Source organism: Sus scrofa, chromosome 5 (assembly GCF_000003025.6).
Source record: "Sus scrofa isolate TJ Tabasco breed Duroc chromosome 5, Sscrofa11.1, whole genome shotgun sequence".
In the NCBI taxonomy this organism is placed as follows: Eukaryota; Metazoa; Chordata; class Mammalia; order Artiodactyla; family Suidae; genus Sus; species Sus scrofa.
Genome location: NC_010447.5, coordinates 30,815,474 through 30,835,476, shown reverse-complemented (window position 1 = coordinate 30,835,476; position 20,003 = coordinate 30,815,474). Strand labels below are relative to the sequence as shown.

At 43.6% G+C, this 20,003-nt stretch overlaps 1 protein-coding gene across 18 annotated transcripts in view; it reads left to right on the top strand.

Moving 5' to 3' along the window:
* The window catches only part of GRIP1 (glutamate receptor interacting protein 1), a 478,395-nt gene that overhangs the window by 339,936 nt on the left and 118,456 nt on the right, over positions 1-20,003 (top strand). For all 18 annotated transcript variants that reach the window (XM_021092908.1, XM_021092918.1, XM_021092914.1 and 15 more), the window contains 2 exons: positions 16,104-16,251; positions 18,470-18,639. In XM_021092908.1, coding sequence (XP_020948567.1) covers positions 16,104-16,251; positions 18,470-18,639 — 318 coding nt within the window. The remainder of the gene's footprint in view (positions 1-16,103; positions 16,252-18,469; positions 18,640-20,003) is intronic.

The window sequence follows — 20,003 nt, the reverse complement described above, 5'->3', positions numbered from 1 at the left end:
TGAAGTAACTGTCTTGGAGGGGATATGGCAATTGCCCAAGATCACACAGATAATATCCAGTTAAACCTAGGATCAACCTCACAAATCTGATACTGTACCCACAGAAGATTGAGTCGTTAGAGTCAATCTATGAAGCAATGGATGTTTTAAGTGTGGATAGAAGTTTTGAATGCCGCCAAAAAAAGAATGGAATACATCTTTGTTCTAAACTGAAGACTCTGAAATTATAATATGACTCATTTTTATAGGGAGTATTTAAAAATAACGGTGAAATCTTATCATTTACAATATAATTGCTTTAGGCCTAAGTGCATTATTGAAGCCCTCTGCAACCCCAGGATATCAAATATTACACATTGAGCACCTAAGAGAGTTTCGAATGTGAGGGAAGAAAGTGAGACACTGAATTAGTGATCTCTTGGTGTTTTAACATTCAGGCATTTTTATCAATTCAAATTATGGTAAAGTTCCTCAGACTAAAGGAGTGAAGCATAACTTTCCAAGAATGCCCCTACTTCTTTTTTCTTTACTCTCTTCATATCTCCAGTGTGCCCAGAGCCATCTTCACAGATTCCTGGGCACTACGTCTGCAGCCCAGATTTGTGATAAAGAAGTGTTCAGATCTCGCTTGTTTCCCAAGTGAAGAGAGGACTAGATAGTCCAGGAGATAGCCACAGGGATACTCCCAAAGCAGCATCTATGTCCGCTTCCTAGTGTAATACAGATACCGCGAAGGACATAGCACCATCAGCAAAGTCAGAGTGCCTTGATGAAGAATTTAAATGAGACAGTCTTCCAGCTCTTGCCCTTTGGCAAGGACTCTCGCCGTCCTTAATTCTACAGACATGTCCAGAGACCCTCAAGTTACCCACAGAAAGAGTTGCTGGACTTTCAGCTGTGTATACTAATTTAAGGGTTTTCTACTTTCATATTTTGGAGTATTTCAGGAACCGTTTCGATTTCTGTTAGTCTTACAGTGGCATAAAGTGCTGCTTATCACTTTCAAATGCCCTCCCTTGTCAAGAAGCAGATGTGTGCAGAAGACGTGTCTAACCCAACAAGTGAAAAGATGATGCTCAAAACATACTGCTGAAGGCACAAAAGGCTCCCAGAGGACAACGTTCAGGAAAGTTGTTACCGCCACAGTAATGGAACCCCAGCATCATTTGCTTGGACCACCATCCAATGCTGGAATTTCTTCAGGACTTTCCATACCAAGGCTCTATCTGAACACCTCTAGTAACAGACAACTTCTCGCCAACCAAGCCTCCAGCCCAAAGCAAGAGCCCAGTGTACAATGGAATCACCTGGAGAGTGTTTAAAATACCCAAACCCCTCCCAGAGGGCTGTGGTCACAAACACAAGATGATATACCTGAAAGGACTTTATCAGCTGTAACTTAACAGTAAAAATGTAAGCCACGTCATCAGTCATCTTATTGAAAATAATGTCTAAATGTTCACCCATCATTCCAAACTTTTTTAGATCCTGATTTTGACATCCAACTTATTTTCTACCCCTGCTAGTTGTATGTCAAACTTTACTTTATGCTTCGTAGGTGAGCATTATTGGGGACCCACAGGATTCAAGGCACTGGACAGCGTGCCTAGTGTTCCAGTGGTCACATTGGTCCGGGTTGGGGGCCCTCTTAGTGCTCTTGCTCTGTTGATGCCCTGGTGGGGCTTTCTTTGCTTCCTCATTGACAAAGCATTGGTGGTTTTAATACGTAGTAGTCAAATTGTCTTTCCTTTCTCTCTGGCCACGTCTTTAGACCTGTACATTTGCCTAGTGGTTTGTTTTTTGTTTTTTGTTTTTTGTTTTTTTTTAATATTGCATTTACCTCCTGTAAAAGCCCAAGGCCAGCCAGAAAAATAGATGCTTTAAATATTTCTACGTAGGAGTTCCATCATGGGTCAGCAGTTAAGGAACCCAGCTAGCATCCATGAGGACACGGGTTTGATCCCTGGCCTCACTCAGTGGGTTAAAGATCCAGCACTGCCGTGAGCTGAGGTGTAGGTCGTACACACAGCTCAGATCCTGCGTTGCTGTGGCTGTGGTGTAGGCTGGCAGCTACAGCTCTAATTGGACCCCTAGACTGGGAACCTCCATATGCCGTGGGTGCGGCCCTTAAAAAATATTTATTGCTAAGGATTTTTTTGGAAACTCGCAAGAACATTGATTTTAGGATGTCTACATGGTTGGTATTCATTTGTCTTATTTCAGATCTCTTCCTAGACCCAAACTAGGATAGTTTTTAAAATGTAACCATAAAGCATAGGATGCCAGAGTCTGTGTCTTGCCATTAAGCTATTAATTCTTCCTGACTGACCATTCCCCTCTGTCTTAGGCGGTTCAGAACCCTAAGTAGTAAGAATTCTTTGTCAGGCTGGCAGACATTCACTCCTACTTAAGTCGTTTCTCTGCCTCAGCAGAACCTGCTGAAGATGCATTCCCTTTTCTGTGTGGATTACTTATCCAACTCAGAAAAACCTGACATTGACTATTTTTAGACTGAGGAGGAATCAGGTTTGCTGGAGAATGATGACATGGAATATGAGGATTGTGCAGTGGCCTGCGTATATATGCCAAATCCTTTTAATAACCAGGCCGAAGGATTTTTCACTTTCTGAAAATATGGGTAGACCCATATCTCTACCTTCCCATTGGTATTGGTCACTTACATGCCAGATTCATTTGGCTGTGTATACTTTTGACAGCAAGGAGAACATAAACCTTGTGAGTTTCCTGAAAGCTTGCTGCTAGTAGGCAGAATCACTGCCCCCCCTTTTTTGTCCTCACATTGGTACTGACAATGGAAATGAAAGTTGCCAGAGCTTGTGCAGTAAGGGACACAGCCTTGTCTGCAGAGCGTGCCCAGGTCCCTTTGCCTGAGCTCAGGTTAACCCTAACCCTAACCCTCATCTGAGCCCCTGCAAGAAATTGGCAACCTGGCTTTCCTCATCCTGTCTTTTAAAAGTTTAAAAACTCTATATCATGTATCCACAGAGGACAAGATTAAAGCCCTTGAATTTAAATTGGAAGATTTTTATGAGCCTTCTAAACTAATTATCTATAAAAACGATATCAGTCTATCAAATTTAATACCGAGACCTACCATGTAAATCCTACTATGATTATTTCATGTTATTTTATTTGCTATTATTTATATACTCTTTTTAATATTCTTTTCCATCATGGTTTATCATAGGACATTGAATATAGTTCTCTGTGCCTTGCAGTAGGATCTTATGTTTATTCCCTCCATGTATAATAGCTTACTTCTGCTAACCCCAAACTCCGGCTCTATCCCTCCTCCTACCCCGTACCCTTTGGCAACCACAAGTCTGTTCTACAAGTTCGAGTCTATGTCTGTTTTGTAGATAGGTTCATTCGTTTCACATCTTAGATTCCATATGTAAGTGATAGATGGTATTTGTCTTTCTCTTTCTTAGTATGAGAATCTCTAGTTGCGTTCATGTGGCTCCAAACGGCATTATTTTGTTCTTTTTTATGGCTGAGAAGTATTCCATTGTATGTATGTACCTCATCTTCTTGATCCAGTCATCTGTCCATGGACATTGAGGTTGTTTCCTTGTCTTGGTTATTGTGAACCGCGCTGCTGTGAACGTAGGGGTGCATGTATCTTTTTGAATTTTAGTAGGGAGATAAGCCCAGGCGTGGGATTGCTGGATTATATGGTAGTTCTATTTTTAGTTTTCTGAGGAACCTCATACTGTTTTCCATAGTGGCTGCACCAACTTACACGCCCACCAAGCGTGTGGGAAGATTCCGTTTTCTTGTGCGGGGAATTCTTTGATGCCGGTATTGCTCTATTCTAGGTCTGGGTATGGTTTCACAAGTGCTGCTCACTTTATGAAAATCGATCAAGTGTCAAACTTAGAATTTATGCATTTCTCCATATGTTTGTTATTCTTCAATAAAAATTTTTTAAATGCCATAACCCAGTAATCAGAGTACAAAAGACAAATCAGTCCTGTAAAACAGAAGGGCAACGTCAGGATCGTCCCAAGTTAGTAAAAGTACTAGGGTGAGGCTGCTGCAGAGAATCAAAGTCCATCAGCAGTCATGCCTTGCCAAACTCAAGTTAACGTGGGGTGTATTATTGAATTTCACTTGCATTGTTTGGACTCTTCTTCCAATACAGTAGCTGCTCAAGTTGTCCCCTCTAACTCCCCAGGAAAAAACTTAGGATTTCAAATCAAGCTCATCTGAACATGGAAGGTGCATTTTTTTGTTGTGTGGGGATATTTTCCTAGTAGTGTATTTCAATGGACAAAAATAAATTCACATTTTTTTAAGTTACAAAAAGTTGTATGAGAGTTTAGCTCATCTGCAAAGGATTGAAATTATTAGCAGCATTATTTGAATTACAGTATCACTAATAAAATTGCTTTTAACTAGTGGGTAAGTTGAAAAGCAACCCCCCCACCCCCCACAAAGGTACTTTTCATCTGAGGGAATGTAAGGCAGGCAAAGCTCCTATTACAAGCACAGTTTTTCTGTCACCCCTGGGAGGTTCTAATCAAGCCTGGTGCTCTGATTGAAATGCAGGGCTCAAAGTAGGAAAACTGATTAACAGAATAAAAAATCCAAAGTGTTTTGCATGCAAACAGTCATCAGCGTATCTTATGTAATTATGTAGCCCATAAATCAACACAGCGTGCAAGGGCCTCAGTCAGGGTGTAAATATCTTAATGACCGAGATGCCTTTAACCATGAATAATTTATATCTGCATGATCCATTTTTCTCAGCCATGCTTCACTTCAGCAGAATAAACTAATCTTCTGTCAGGGGATGGACTCTTGATGATTTCTTCCTGTTTCTTCTTCTGTTTATTTTTCTCATTTTGACACAGTCCATTTTTTCCTCCCGCACTTTCTTAAATAAGGGCGACCCATTCATTCACCCTGTCGGCTTGCTTTTATTTTCCCTATACATCTTATTAGACATCTTGGAATAGAGCCAGAGCTTTTGGGCTCCGGCTCTTCATAAGACCTCTGTGGACAGAACTGGGTAGCAGCTAGGGAAAGCGCTTAATACCACAAGGCAGTGTGAGCTTCCTGATGTTGTAGTGAGGAAACATTTATTATGGAAAGCAATTGCCAGGAAAGGCTAATGATCAATTAAACGTGAGCCTTTGTTGATCCCTTCTGCGATTTGGAGAGTAACTGCCACATGGGTAATTCTAGAAAGCGGTACTTGCTCAAATAGTTTTGTTTTCCTAGAGCCCATTTAAATAAAGGCAGCTGAAAGGCATTCGGTTTCAATTCTATCTCATCTAAGAAGTGCATCCCAACCAGCCCAGCTGTCCATGCTTCGCCTCCTCTGCTCCCCATAGGTCTCATCTCACTGCTGTGCCCTTGACATGTACCATAGATATATTTGCTAATAGTAATTGCCTTTCTGTAGACAGTTCTGTGACGGGAGCTTCAGTCACCTTCTGTGGATGGTGACATACTTAACATACTTTTTGACAAACTTCTTAGAAATCTGGAAATCATAACCAAGATTTCATGGGGGGCTGATTTCAAACCTTATCTGTCCTGCACTTTTTGTTTTGTTTTGTTTTGTTTGTTTGTTTTTTATGTAACTAGAAACTTCATGAGGTTCAATAGAATACTGAAATCTAAGAGTTCTATCCTACCCCCTGCCCTCTTGGCAAGGGATCCCAAGGGGTTACAAGAAAGAAGGGATAATGCATTTTCATCGTTGGGTCCCCAGTACCTTCTGATGTTCCTGGAATATAGTTAGCACTCAAGAAATTTACCTGTGGCAGGAATGATGACTTAGCTGGAAGACAGGAAGCCCAGTTCCGTGGCAATGTGAGGTGGCTGATCTTCTATCCTGGCAAGGATCTAACTGGGCTTTTCCAGACTCTTGAGAGTATGTTAATCTGGCCGCTGAGTCACCTGATGGCCAAAGCATTTGGATCTGGTCTCAGTCGTGTATATAAAATGCCAGCCTGCCAGGGTCTCCTCAGAGATGACCATTTTGAATTATCGAATATCCAGCTTCTGCTGGATACCTATGAAAGGGAAAAGATTGATATTGAGAAAATCTCGGCGAGACATCCAATGTGTCTACCCTGGGATCTACCTTTAGATCAAGCCAACCACCGCCTTAGCTTGTCCTGTTGGAGAGCTATCCATCACTGATTTGCTTTTTGATCTTATGCATCAACTTTGATCAAGAAACAGCCACAGAAAACCACTTCTGTGTCCTATTATAAAAGTATATTGAGGAATTCCCATCACGGCTCAGCAGAAACAAATCTGACTAGCATCCATTTAGATGCAGGTTCAATCCTTGGCCTCACTTAGTGGGTTAAGGATCTGGCGTTGCCCTGAGCTGTGGTGTAGGTCGCAGACACGGCTCAGATCCTGCGTGGCTGTGGCCCTGGCGTAGGCCGCAGCTATAGCTCTGATTGGACCCCTAGTCTGGGAACCTCCATATGCTGCAGGTGTGGCCCTAAAAAAAAAATCAAAAATGTTTAAGGACATTAGCACCATCTATACACAGATCTCCATGGGCCAGTATCTTTCAGCACTCCGTGCTACAATGATCTTTATTTCCACCATAGGGATGAGAAGACTTCCTCCTTTCCAACCATGAGAACTGCATAATTGACTGCATTCCAGTAGTTGTCCTGGTTTTCAGGAAGTTTAGTCATATTTTTTTCAATTGTAACGGAGTTCACATAACGTGTAATTAAGCCCTTTAAAGTATAAAATTCAGCAGCACTTAGTACACTCGCAATGTTGTGCCACCATCAGCTCTGCCTCGTTCCACAACTTACGCAGTTACTCTCTGTTCCCCTCTGCCCCTGACCTCTGGCAACTACTAATCTGCTTTCTGTCTCTGTGGATTTACCTATAATTTAGAGTCATTTCTGCAATTCAGTCAAAGCATCTCTCTCAACCCTTGTGAGCAAGGCGGGCATAGGCTCTTTTGCTTCTTCCTCATTGCTTCTTTATATTACATATTTTGTTTCAAGCAAGCAGCCTCCAGGCTTTCATGGAAAGAAGTTGGGTGGAGTGGCCACAAATAAGGATAGACTCCTTTTTAACCTCCAGAACCACTTTTCTTTTTTTTTTTTTTTTTTTTTTTTTTTAGGGAATTTGTTTTTTTCCCACTGTACAGCAAGGGGGTCAGGTTATCCTTACATGTATACATTACAATTACATTTTTCCCCCACCCTTTCTTCTGTTGCAACATGAGTATCTAGACAAAGTTCTCAATGCTATTCAGCAGGATCTCCTTGTAAATCTATTCTAAGTTGTGTCTGATAAGCCCAAGCTCCCGATCCCTCCCACTCCCTCCCCCTCCCATCAGGCAGCCACAAGTCTCTTCTCCAAGTCCATGATTTTCTTTTCTGAGGAGATGTTCATTTGTGCTGGATATTAGATTCCAGTTATAAGTGATATCATATGGTATTTGTCTTTGTCTTTCTGGCTCATTTCACTCAGGATGAGATTCTCTAGTTCCATCCATGTTGCTGCAAATGGCATTATGTCATTCTTTTTTATGGCTGAGTAGTATTCCATTGTGTATATATATATATACAGAACCACTTTTCTACCGTTCTCCGTGCTACTCTGTGTGTTGCCTGTGTGGCCTGCCTTATGGGTCCCCTCCCATGCCCTCCGACTCCAGTTGGGTTTAGCTAAGAGGGAATCATGGCAGGAGATCAGAGGAAAGGAGGATAAGATGTCCAGTGTTACTCTTTGGCTTCATCCTGCGGATTCCCTGGGGCTGACTGCATCCTTTGACTGAAGGTCCCAGTTCCTATCAGACAGCTCTCTCCTTTCTGTCCTTTCTGAAACCTGATTTCACTAACAGCTCTATCCTTTGCCTCTTTAGGCCTCATGGAATACGGTGCCCTGTTCCTTCCAACCCCGGAGTACTGCATTATCCCTAACATACTGTGCTGTACTGTATGTGGTTTCCCTGTAACCTGCCCACACATTTCTAAATAGTTCCTTCATTAAAATCTCATCAGATGATCCTAATGTGAGGATATCATCTGTTTCTTGCTAGGACCCTGACTTAGTAACCATATGCTCCTCCATGGATCTGTTTCGCTGTCAATCAACATGATTTGCCCACAGTCCTCTGCAGATCAGCTGGTCTGGCAGATTCTCCTAGGGCCAGACAGTGTCTTCTTCCAGGCATCTGGAGCATTCCCATGTCTTTATGGTTTTAAGGCACAGGCCCTTTGTTCAGTCTCTTAAGTGATGCCAGTCTCTTTTAAGAACTTGTAATCCTGGAGATGGCTTATTTACTTAACCAGTGGGTAGGAGGGAAATGACCAATGAGTTCAAGTTTCATCTGGAAGAAGGTGGAGTTACCTTTCTTCCAATGGATTGTGCCCTAGTTCTTTCACTAGGATAAACTCAACATCTTCCCAGTCTGATATTATGAGGCATTGGATAGAGTTCATTATGCAGGCTTCGGATTTGGATAAAAGAATCATACTCTTGATCATTCACATCATCTGAGTATAGCACGTGCTCCCTGTTACAAGAGCAGCTGTTCAAAGGATTTAAACATGGTGTTTAACATCACTTCAAACTGCACTAGGAACTCTCAAGGAAAAGAACATGGCTTAAATTTCTGCACCATCACCGTAGCTAGCAGAGCACCTGGAAGAAAATAACAGGTGTTCGTTCATGCATTCATCCCATCAACAACTAACACTGAGCACCTACTGTGTACACAGACCCTGCATAGACTCTGCAGAGCATCACAGTCCTGAGCGGGACATACACAATCTCTGCTGCCTGGACCGTACATTATTAATCGAAAAACAAAGAGGTAATTAAACAACTCATTGTTGAGTTACGTTTATTAGAAGTGCTATGAAGGGAAAGCAGAGTGTTTGGGGAAAGCATACAGCAGCAGGTGCCATGGTTTGCAGGGCAGGGCAGGGCAGGAATCCCTGTGGAAGTGACATTTGAACGGAGCAGTGGTGAAGAAGCAGATGAAGGAACAGAAGGAAGAGTTGGGGAACAGAGTAGATGAGGGACTAGAGGCAGGAAGGCACACCGTGTTTTCAAAGAATTGAAAGAGAAGCAGGAGGCTGGAGCAGAGAAAACAAGGGCAGCGTGGCAGTGAAGGGAACTGGTGAGGTAAGCGGGAGCCAGGTCAGCTAGTGCTTGAAGACTATGATAATAAATTTTACCCTGTCAGGCACAGCCATTGAAAGGCTTTAAGCATGAGGTTAACATGATGAGATGTGCCCTTTTTAAAAACTGGATCTGGATCAAGGAAGGGAGGAACTGTGAGAGGATGAGGTTTTTTTTTGTTTGTTTGTTTGTTTTTTTTACTTTATTTTTTTCTTAGGACTGAACCCATGGCACATGGAAGTTCCCGGGCTTGGGGTCAAATCAGAGGTGTAGCTGCTGACATACGCCACAGCCACAGCAGCATGGGATCCAAGCTGTGTCTGCAACCTACACCATAGCTCATGGCAATATCGGATCCTTAATCCACTGAGCAAGGCCAGGGATGGAACCTGCCTCCTATGAATCCTAGTTGGGTTTGTTAACCGCTGAGCCACGAAGGACGCTCCCCGATGAGGGATATTAAATGATGGTAACTTGGACTTGAAATGGTGACTGTGGAGAGGGAAAGAAAGCATGAAGTTGAGAGTTATTTGGGAATTAGAATCTCAAAAAGTTTGTGAAGATGAGGGAGGAGATGGGATCAGGGGTGACTCCGGGTTTCTGGTTTGTGAGATGGCATAAAATGCAAACCACTCACTAGGAGAAGGAGACATGGAGAAGCATCTGTGGAGTGGGGTGGGCTCACCACTCGGTCTTGGATATGTTGTGTTTGATGGGCTTATGAGACATGGAGGAATTGTTCAAGGTAGCAGTGGCGGATGTGTGCTGGACCCATCAGTTCGAGAGTGACCGTGGTCCAGGCTGCTGAGGAGAGAGAACAGAGGACTGAGCTCATCTTCTGTGAACTGTTGTCAACAATCCCATGGAGTTCCTGTCATGGCTCAGCGGAAATGAATCCGACCAGGAACCATGAGTTTGCGGGTTCAATCCCTGGCCTTGCTCAGTGGGTTAAGGATCTGGCGTTGCCGTGAGCTGTGGTGTGACGTCGCTCAGATCCTGCGTTGCTGTGGCCCTGACATAGGCCAGCAGCTGTAGCTCTGATTGGACCCCTAGCCTGGGAACCTCCATGTGCCGTGAGTGTGGCCCTAAAAAGGCAAAAAAAAAAAAAAAAAAAAATCCCTGATCATCTTTCTCTGAGATAAGAGCCTTCTTTTCTGCTTAAGACCTCATTATGACAGTCTTGTTAGAAAGTTATAGTTGTGCCCTAGAAAGTCTTTAAGGGAGAGCTTTCATATTATGAGATGAGTGTATGAAGGTGGGGACCATCTCTCAAACTTTAAGGGATGTTATTGTTGTCATCAAAATATTTAAAGTTCTGAGGTTTTTACATCCCATCCTGAAAAACTTTTTTTTTTTTTTTTGGCCATGAGCAGGGAGTTTTATTTTTGAGTTAGGAGACTGATACAAAGTGCTGATGGATAGAATTTCCCACTCCTAACGACCACAGCAGCCACAGGGTTAGCCCACACTTAAAATAGTAGATCGGCTCAGGAGAAACATTAATTGTGTAGAGTCACTTTTATATGTAGCAGCTGCCCTCTTTTACCCATTCGTAGGCTACTGGAATTTAAATTCACTTATTGTGTATTTTTATAAAGTTTATCAACCTTCTCTAATTTTCCAATTCCTTCCTAGCTCTTACTTGCCTGACATTGCTCCTTCTCTGAAAAGTCATAGATTGTTAGGGTTAGAGGGCTTTTCTTGAAGTCCCCTAATTTTATAGGTGAAGAAAATGAGACCCAAGGGAGATGATGGCTTGAGTTGCATGATAAGTTAGTGGCCCAAATAGGGCCACCCTCCAGGCCTCCAGATCTGAGCCCAGCTTAGAATCACACACTACTTCTTCCCTTAATCATGAGTTTGCATTCCTCTTTTCAGAGTTCTGAAGCGTTCACCTTTAAATTTTAAAAGAAAGTCATTAATTGCACATTAGGCTCCCCCAAATGGAAGTAACACATTTGTTGTTCCCTCAAAGCCTTAATGGGGAAAGTACTGCTTAAAGAGAATCTGATATTCTAGTTTCCTTTCCCAAGGTGCACCAGAGCAGCTGTGAGTACTCTCTCTCCACCTCTAAATTAATGGTGGCAGAAAATAGGGTACCCTTCTTCTGTGCTCCTTTATGTCACTTTTTCTATCATATCTTTCTACACACAAAAAAATTAATCTCCATGCTTCACTATCTCTGGAACATTAGAATCATACAAATATCATTTTTCATACCTTAATACATAGGTCAGGAGAAAGAATATTAACATAAGAGTTTATATTTAAACAATTTCTTTCACAGATGCCAATAACCTCTGTAAAATCTCTAATGTTTAATCATGATGTAATGGTTTTAAGAAAAATGCAAACCAGGAATCAGCAGAAACTAATCTGACTAGCATCCATGAGGACACAGGTTCAACCCCTGGCCTCGCTCAGTGGGTTAAGGATCCGGTCTTGCCGTGAGCTGTGGTATAGGTCGCAGACATGGCTCAGACCTGACATTGCTGTGGCTGTGGTATAAGCCAATGGCTATAGCTCCGATTGGACACCTAGCCTAGCAACTTCCATATGCCACAGGTGCAGCCCTATAAAGCAAAAAAAAAAAAAAAAAAAAAAAAAAAAGAAGAAGAAAAGAAAAATGCAAACTTAGTATGGGTCATCGTTGTGGATTTATAGAGCTTACATCTGCAAATAATTATAAATAGCTTCTTCTTACAATAAATGTTCAAAAAAAGGCATTTCGGAGAGGGAGACTAGGAGACTAGAGGGAAAAAGCCTTTCAGGATATAGATTCAGCTGGTACAAAAACTCAGACTGACACTACTAGCTTAAATGCGATAGAAATTCATTTCTTAGGAGATTAAGCATTCTCTGGAGATAGTTTCAGGACTCTAAGCATCTGTCTGTCTTGCAGTGCCATGCTCTTGTCTGCGTGGTTGAAGATGGCTCACCAGTTCTGGGCCCACAGTGCAACATCAAGAAGAGGGCAGTGGGTAGAGGAGGGCACAGCCATTCTTTTTAAGAATGTGTAACTTGGAGTTCCCGTCGTGGCGCAGTGGTTAACGAATCCGACTAGGAACCATGAGGTTGCGGGTTCAGTCCCTGCCCTTGCTCAGTGGGTTAACGATCCGGCGTTGCTGTGAGCTGTGGTGTAGGTTGCAGACGCGGCTCGGCGTTGCTGTGGCTCTGGCGTAGGCTGGTGGCTACAGCTCCGATTCAACCCCTAGCCTGGGAATCTCCATATGCCGCAGGAGCGGCCCAAGAAATAGCAACAACAACAACAACAACAACAAAAAAAAAAAAGAATGTGTAACTTACGTTCACTTCCCATTGGCTGGAATTTAGTCACATGGCTGCCCCTCCCACGAGGAGGCTGGGAGATGTCATCCTTAGCTAAGTAGCCATTCGCTCAGCTAAAACCTGGAAAGCTCATTACTGAGAGAAGGGAAGGGAGAGTCATCAATTTCAGTCACTTGTAAGAGGTTAAGTTATAAGGAACAAGGAAACTTTATTACTTGCCTCTGTTAATCCAAATAAATTTCTCTTTAGACATGAGAACGCCATGTGGAAGAATATATGTTGTGGTCACCTCATAGACCTGTTAAAATCCAACAAGTTCTGGGAGGTGATTTGGGAAATTTATGCCTCTAAAATTAGTCCTCTTAAAGTTCTATAAGGACATGTGAGATGGAGTTCCCGTTGTGGCTCAGCGGGTTAAGAACCCGATATAGTGTCCATGAAGATGTAGGTTCAATCCCTAGCTTCACTCAGTGGGTTAAGGATCTAGTATTGCTAGCGTAGGTCATAGACGCAGCTTGGATCTGGTGTGGCTGTGTGGTGTAGGCCAACAGCTGCAGCTCCGATTTAACCCCTAGCCTGGGACGTCCATATGCTGCAGGTGTGGCCCTAAAAAAAGAAAAAACATGTGAGAAAAGGCCCCACCATGCCAGAGCTCATATGAGGTTCAACCTGAGCAGGAAAAGACTTTGCGAGGGAACAAACTGCAGGAAAAGGAGGACAACAAGCTTCTGGGGGTGGAGCTACAGGCATCAGACTGTGTGATCCTGGCTTAGCCCCAGAACTGTGACTGTTAGAGTTGAGAGGCGGGAAGAGTCAACTCTCCTAGTGATGGAAGGACAGCTGAAACAGAGGCTGTAAGGACTGACCAGAATTCTTCCAGTGAGGAAGGTGAGGTGCAAACCACTGATGCATGAAGGCACAGGGGCCACTTACACTCCAAGGGGAGCAAGAGGAAGCAGGACCCCAGGCAGCACATGACCAGGGGAGGCACTGGAGAGAAACAAAGCAGAAAATGAGGGAGAAGGATAAGAAGCCCGATGTCATCAATAGCCTGAGATCAGGGTGTTAACACAGCAGGGTCAGCAGGACCAGGGAGTAGCTGCCACCATCGAGTTAGGTTCACGGAGAAATGACAACCCATATCCATTCAGCATCACAAAGTCTTCTTAGTGGACTAAGACCTTTGGCTCCTCCCAGCTGTTATTGATGAGATCTGCCTTGGAACTGACAGAAAGAGGTACAGGCCCTAATCATCTCATAACCTTTCTTAGGACTAAATATCACCAATCTTTTCAAAAAGTAATGTAAACAAGAATCCTTAGCCCTGGAATATGAATATGGTTGGTATGACTGGTCTCATATTTACCTTATTTAAGAAATATCTTGGGAGTTCCCATTGTGGCTCAGCAAGTTCAGAACCTGACTAGTATTCACAAGGATATGGCTTCAAGCCCTAGCCTCACTCTGTGGGTTAAGGATCTGGCGTTGCCACACACTGTGGTGTAGGTCACAGATGTGGCTCAGATCCATCGTTGGCCGTGGCTGTGGCTGTGGCGTAGGCTGGCAGCTGCAGCTCTGATTTGACACTTAGACCTGGAACTTTCATGTGCTGTGGGCGTGGCCCTAAAAAGAAGGAAGGAAAGGGAAAAAAAAGGGAGGGAGGGAAAGAAGGAAGGAAGAGAGACCTTGCTTCGTCTGTAACTGAAGACGACTCTCTCCCATGGAACTTTCAGCTTCATGAGTCAGGGCACACTGCTCGAGCTTCGGCAATAGGAATACAGATTTCCTCATTCACCATATCTGAGTGATGGTTTGCTGATAAAGATGTACTTGGAGAAAGGCAAAGCTGTGTTAATGACGTCTCGAACACCAGAACAGTAGAAAGTCACAAAAATACTACAGAAAACATGCAGTCTGAAAGATGAGACGACTCAAAGGCTTGAGGTCATAATATATCGATACTAATAATAATATTCTATGTGTCTAGCACTTCATAAATTACGAAATCCTTTAACTATACATTGATTTCCATTGTGGTAAATGCTGAGGAAAAAGTCCCATTTTCTAGGTAAACAAGCTGACTTAGAAAGTTTCCGTAAATTGTCTTAAGATACCCTGACCAAAACATTACAAAAAGAAGAATTAAGTGCAGGTGTTATAAATCCACATCCAGGGCTTTTTCCCGTATGACCTCTGCCTCTTCTGAGCTTTAAACAGCATCATGAGGTTTTCTCCTGTTTATTAGATATACAGCTATTCATTGCTCACCTCCTTGTGCCAGTCCTATGCCAGGCACTGAGGATGGATGCTGCGATGGATGGGACATAAGCTCTGCATTCATAGCAAGCTTGCAGTCTGCAGAGGACAGAGGCATGGCATCCTCACTGGCTGTTACGAAAAAGTGACAAGTGTGCTACACCAGCACAGATGTAGCAGGCTGTGGGAGCCCAGGAGGAGAGGATCTCACCCAATCGCGGGTCAGGAGAGGCTGCCCAGAGGAATTGATGTTTTTTTACTGCCAGTTGAAGGAATGAAGAGAGTTCTAAGCTAAAAATAAAGCACATGTGGAGTTCCCGTCGTGGCGCAGTGGTTAACGAATCCGACTAGGAACCATGAGGTTGCGGGTTCGGTCCCTGCCCTTGCTCAGTGGGTTGATGATCCGGCGTTGCCGTGAGCTGTGGTGTAGGTTGCAGACACGGCTCGGATCCCGCGTTGCTGTGGCTCTGGTGTAGGCCGGTGGCTACAGATCCGATTGGACCCCTAGCCTGGGAACCTCCATATGCCGCGGGAGCGGCCCAAAGAAATAGCAAAAAAGACAAAAAATAAATAAATAAATAAATAAAATAAAGCACATGTGAAGATGATCCTGAGAGGATGTGACCCTAGCTAAGGTCCAGAATAGGGAAAACCCAAAGAATTTACAAATTAAACTTAGTGTAGGCCCTCCTATTCTTTGACTACGTAGAGACATCATCTCTTCATCCTTCCCTCCCATCCATCCATCCCTCTGTCCATTCATAGCAGTTGCTAAGATATCTATTGAGTTAATTTTTAAAACTTTTCTTAAGGAGCTCCTGGGTGGCACAGCAGGTGAAGTACCCAGTGTTGTCACTGCTGTGGCTCAGGTCACTGGTGTGACATACATTTGATCCCTGGCCCTGGAACTTCCACATGCCACCAGCATGGCCAAAAATAAATAAATAAACTTTTCTCGAGAGACCCAGTATGTGCCAGGCACTTTGTCAAGTGATGTAGAGAACATAAAGCTACACAAGATGTTACGCTAGCTGGTGCAAAGCTTCAGAAATTTTTTTGGCTGTGTCTATGGCATGTAGAAGTTCTCAGGCCAGGGTTCGAACCCGAGCCACAACAGTGACAACACCAGATCCTTACCTGCTAGGCCACCAGGGGAACTCCATGTAGCTTCAGTTTTAATTGAAGAAATAAACCTGTGCACATACTACTGTAGTACAAGCTGACTAGCACAGGAGTCCTAAAAGATGCCCTGAAGTTACCACTCACAGGACATAGGAATGTGATATGCAGGGAAATCTAAGTTTCAATGATAGCATTAACAGACCGACATCAGGCTGAACACTCTCCACTGTTTTCATGTGCTGCTTTGCTTATTTGTTCTGTTTTGTTTTCTAAAATTTGTTCTTCCATAGATTCTGTGGCAACAGCATCCGGGCCACTCCTAGTGGAAGTTGCCAAAACTCCCGGTGCCAGCCTTGGGGTGGCCCTAACTACCTCGATGTGCTGTAACAAACAGGTCATTGTCATAGACAAAATCAAATCTGCAAGTATTGCAGACAGGTGAGTGTCATAGAAAGTGCCTTCTTTTCGCAATTGCCTGTGTGTTCAACTATATAGAGATGTATTTATGTATGTATGCGCACTCACATATGTAATACACACACACACACTCACTAAAAAACTGCTCTCCATGGAGTTTCCCTTGTGGATCGGCGGAAATGAATCTGACTAGTAGCCATGAGGATGCAAGCACGATCCTTGGCCTCGTTCAGTGGGTTAAGGATCCAGCGTTGCCATGAGCTGTGACTGTGGTATAGGTCGAAGAGGCTCAGGTTTGGTGTTGCTGTGGCCATGGTGTAGGCCGGCAGCTACAGCTCTGATTCGACCCCTAGCCTGGGAACCTGGGAATGCAGCCCCAAAAAGACAAAAAAAAAAAAAAAAAAACAGCTCTCCTGGCAATTTATACAAGCATCATATGCAAAACAAGTTACTGTTCTAGAGCTTAAAATTTTACCTACCTTGTCAGCCACCCGTGATGTAATGTTGCCTAACCAGATGTTTGGTATGGCTCTTAGAAATGGAAAAAAAGTCAAGCCACTGAGCACATTGACTTACTGTGTCCTAGGGGAATAGCCTGGTTTTGGTGTAGGGTAGCTGAGCAGACCTTTATTATGCTCCATGCAGAGAAGTCATGGGTGTGCTTGAATTGTTAACAATCAAATCCTGCCACCATACAATCGTATTGCTTTTTTCTTAGATAAATAAAACATCTTAAAAATGATGCAATCTTTAAGGAAAAGCCCTCCCTTGTCATGGTATATTAATCTTAGGGTTTCACCACCTTCAAGAATCTCTGAAAACATCATTCATTCCCACGATACAGTAAAACTGTAAATCCTTTATCCCGAATTATTTTTCCTAATTAATATTTTAGACTTACAGGAAGGGGAAAAAAAGACGACCTTACCACCTAATAAATTATTTTACAGCTCCTGGTAAGAAAACCCCCACCTCCCCATAGCTAAGCACTCCAAATGCATCCACGTAGAATTTTCTTTTTTTTCTTTTGAAGATGGAAGGGGTGACTTGAAATGGCTTTCCTCTTGAGAAGCAGATGGGTGTCACCCTGGAAATGCTTAGATCTGCTCAAATGCCCAATCTTCCTGCAGTTTCCAGCTGTCTTCTCCGAGGGCCTTGGCCCTGTCTAGTGAACCTTTGATTCTGATGCAGTCACCTGCACACCCTGGCAGTGGATTGTCTCCAGCTCCACTGTGCTCTTAGCTACGGCCAGCCCTGGAACAGTGATGGCTTTCGATCCCAGGCGCATGCCTGTTGAGGGCTACGTGCCGCTTTCGTTATCTCCCTCTGTTTCTTTCCCATTCCGCAGTGGTACGCAGCTCCAGGGGCTGTCCGCCTGAACTGGTCCCTCAGGATGCTGAATGTCACATGTGCTATTCTCCATCCATCCAGTAGCCAGGATCTTGAGTTTGGCGAGGTGTGGCCGCTCGCCCCTCTCCCAGCCCAGCCCCTCCTTCCCTCACCACGCAGCCTCCTTTGACTACTCTTTGACTCCTGCCTAATTTCCACCAGCCTCCAGAGCTTTTGTACTAATATATCTTTAACTGCAGGAAAAACAAATAAAACACCATGATCAAGAATTGGTGATTCAGGGATTTCCCGTCCTGGCGCAGCAGAAACGAATCCGACTAGGAACCATGAGGTTCCAGATTCGATTGCTGGCCTCACTCACTGGGTTAAGGATCCGGCGTTGCCTTGAGCTACGGTGTAGGTCGCAGACGAGGCTCGGATCTGGCATGGCTGTGGCTGTGGTGTAGGCGGGCAGCTGTAGCTCTGATTAGACCCCTAGCCTGGGAACATTCCGAATATTTACCAACTCATATTTATAGATAGAACAACCTGGGAGGAGGAATAGCCGGAAAAAAGTCAAGGGGAAACATTTTCCTGTTCTTCCCCATCCCCTCCTGCTCACCGCCCACCCCCTAACTTTTGGTCCCACCACCGCCCTCAAAGAATATATTTTTTATAAAGGAGGAGAGAAAAATATTTCCTTGAATTTTTCTGTATTTTCTACAAGGCTTACCTTCCTCTTCATACCCAAAGTCCTTAACATCTGACAGGTGGTGTTTTCTACGAACGTTCACACATTTCCTTGTTTTCTTAAGTGAAAACCGTGTGGAGTTTTAACTGGGAAGCACATGAAAGTCATAATCGAAAGACGAAGGTGCTTCCTCGTCCTGAGACTCTCTCCTTTCCGTAGATGTGGGGCTCTGCACGTGGGCGATCACATCCTGTCCATCGATGGGACCAGCATGGAGTACTGTACACTCGCGGAAGCCACCCAGTTCCTGGCCAACACCACCGACCAGGTCAAGCTCGAGATCCTTCCCCATCATCAGACCCGCCTGGCCCTGAAGGGACCTGACCATGGTGAGAGGATCCGCCCGGGTCCATCTCTGTTATCTTCCCCTTGCCGTGATTGCTTCTCCAGCAGAGCTAGAAAGCAGAGAGATGCCGAGTTGAAGTCTACCTCTGTCATGGCTTTTCAAAATAACACGGGTCCTTGTTTCCTCTTCTTCATCCTCCAAATCCCTTTTCCCAAGCCACACGTAATTCACCCAAAACTGGAAAATTGAGGAAAGAAACATTGTTTGAAATAGAATTTTCAGGCAGTTACTTGATTAAAAAAAAAAAAAAAAAAAGGCTTTGGGGCCAATTGAGTGTGGAGAGAAGGGAAATAATGTGACTTCCTGTTATTCATATTGAATTTCCACTCTGCTTCAAGGACCATAAGGCAAATAGTAAAAACTCCCACTCTTAAAAAATAGGTACAAAGTGGGTATTTTTACATTTTGTCTGTTTGCCAGAGGAGGTTTTTTCTTAGGATAGAGAACAATTGTTTCTGAACACATATTTTTCCTGGGATTATCAGAATATTGGACTGCACTTGTGCAGTGACAAGTGTCAACTCAGGAATCTGCATTTTCGCTGTCCTGAAGCTCACAGACAATGCTTGCTGAGTATTTATACACCATCCTTCCTGGGCATCCTTAAATAAAACTTGGTGCAAGTAAAAGCAATTTGAGCCCAAAAATCAAAGAAAGAAATAACATTCTCAAAATAAGTGAGCACTTAAAAAAAAAAAATCAAAGAAAGACTCTCCAGTGGGGTCTTTACCAGCCCCCCCTCCCTCCTTTTCCTTAAACAGATACACTCTCCTTTTTTATTCCTTGAAGTCTCCCTAATACTAGCAGAGCACCCTAGGGGTGAAGAACATATTTCTACACGTTTCAAGAGAGGGAGTTTTCTCTGGAACCGAAATTTTGCTTATGAGGAGGTCATTTGTACCCTACATCTCTCACCTTTAAAAACACATGGCACTTTTCCACAGTTTGGAAGGGGAAAAAAAAGAGGGACCAAATAATTTTCACACTGAATGAGTCAGCTGGATGCAAGCTTTTTTAATTAAATGGAGCTTAGACAGCCCTGGAGCTAATGAAAATCTCTAGTACAGCATTCCCTTTATCAGATTTTAATTTTACACATTGGAGTAGAGAAATGAGGCCGCCTGGCAGGTTCCGCACAGAAATTCTGCCTCATTTGAATAGAAATGATAAGGGGGTGCGATTCGTGGGAATGTTGCGTTCTTGTCAGGAGACTGTGTGGGCCTTTTCCACTCCCTGGCTGAGCAGAGAGATTTCTAAAACTGTTACGTTTCTTTTAAATGAATCTAAAGTCGCCATCAGGAGCACAGCGGGCAGAGCAGTGCACACTGCCTAGTGTTTTTACAGCAC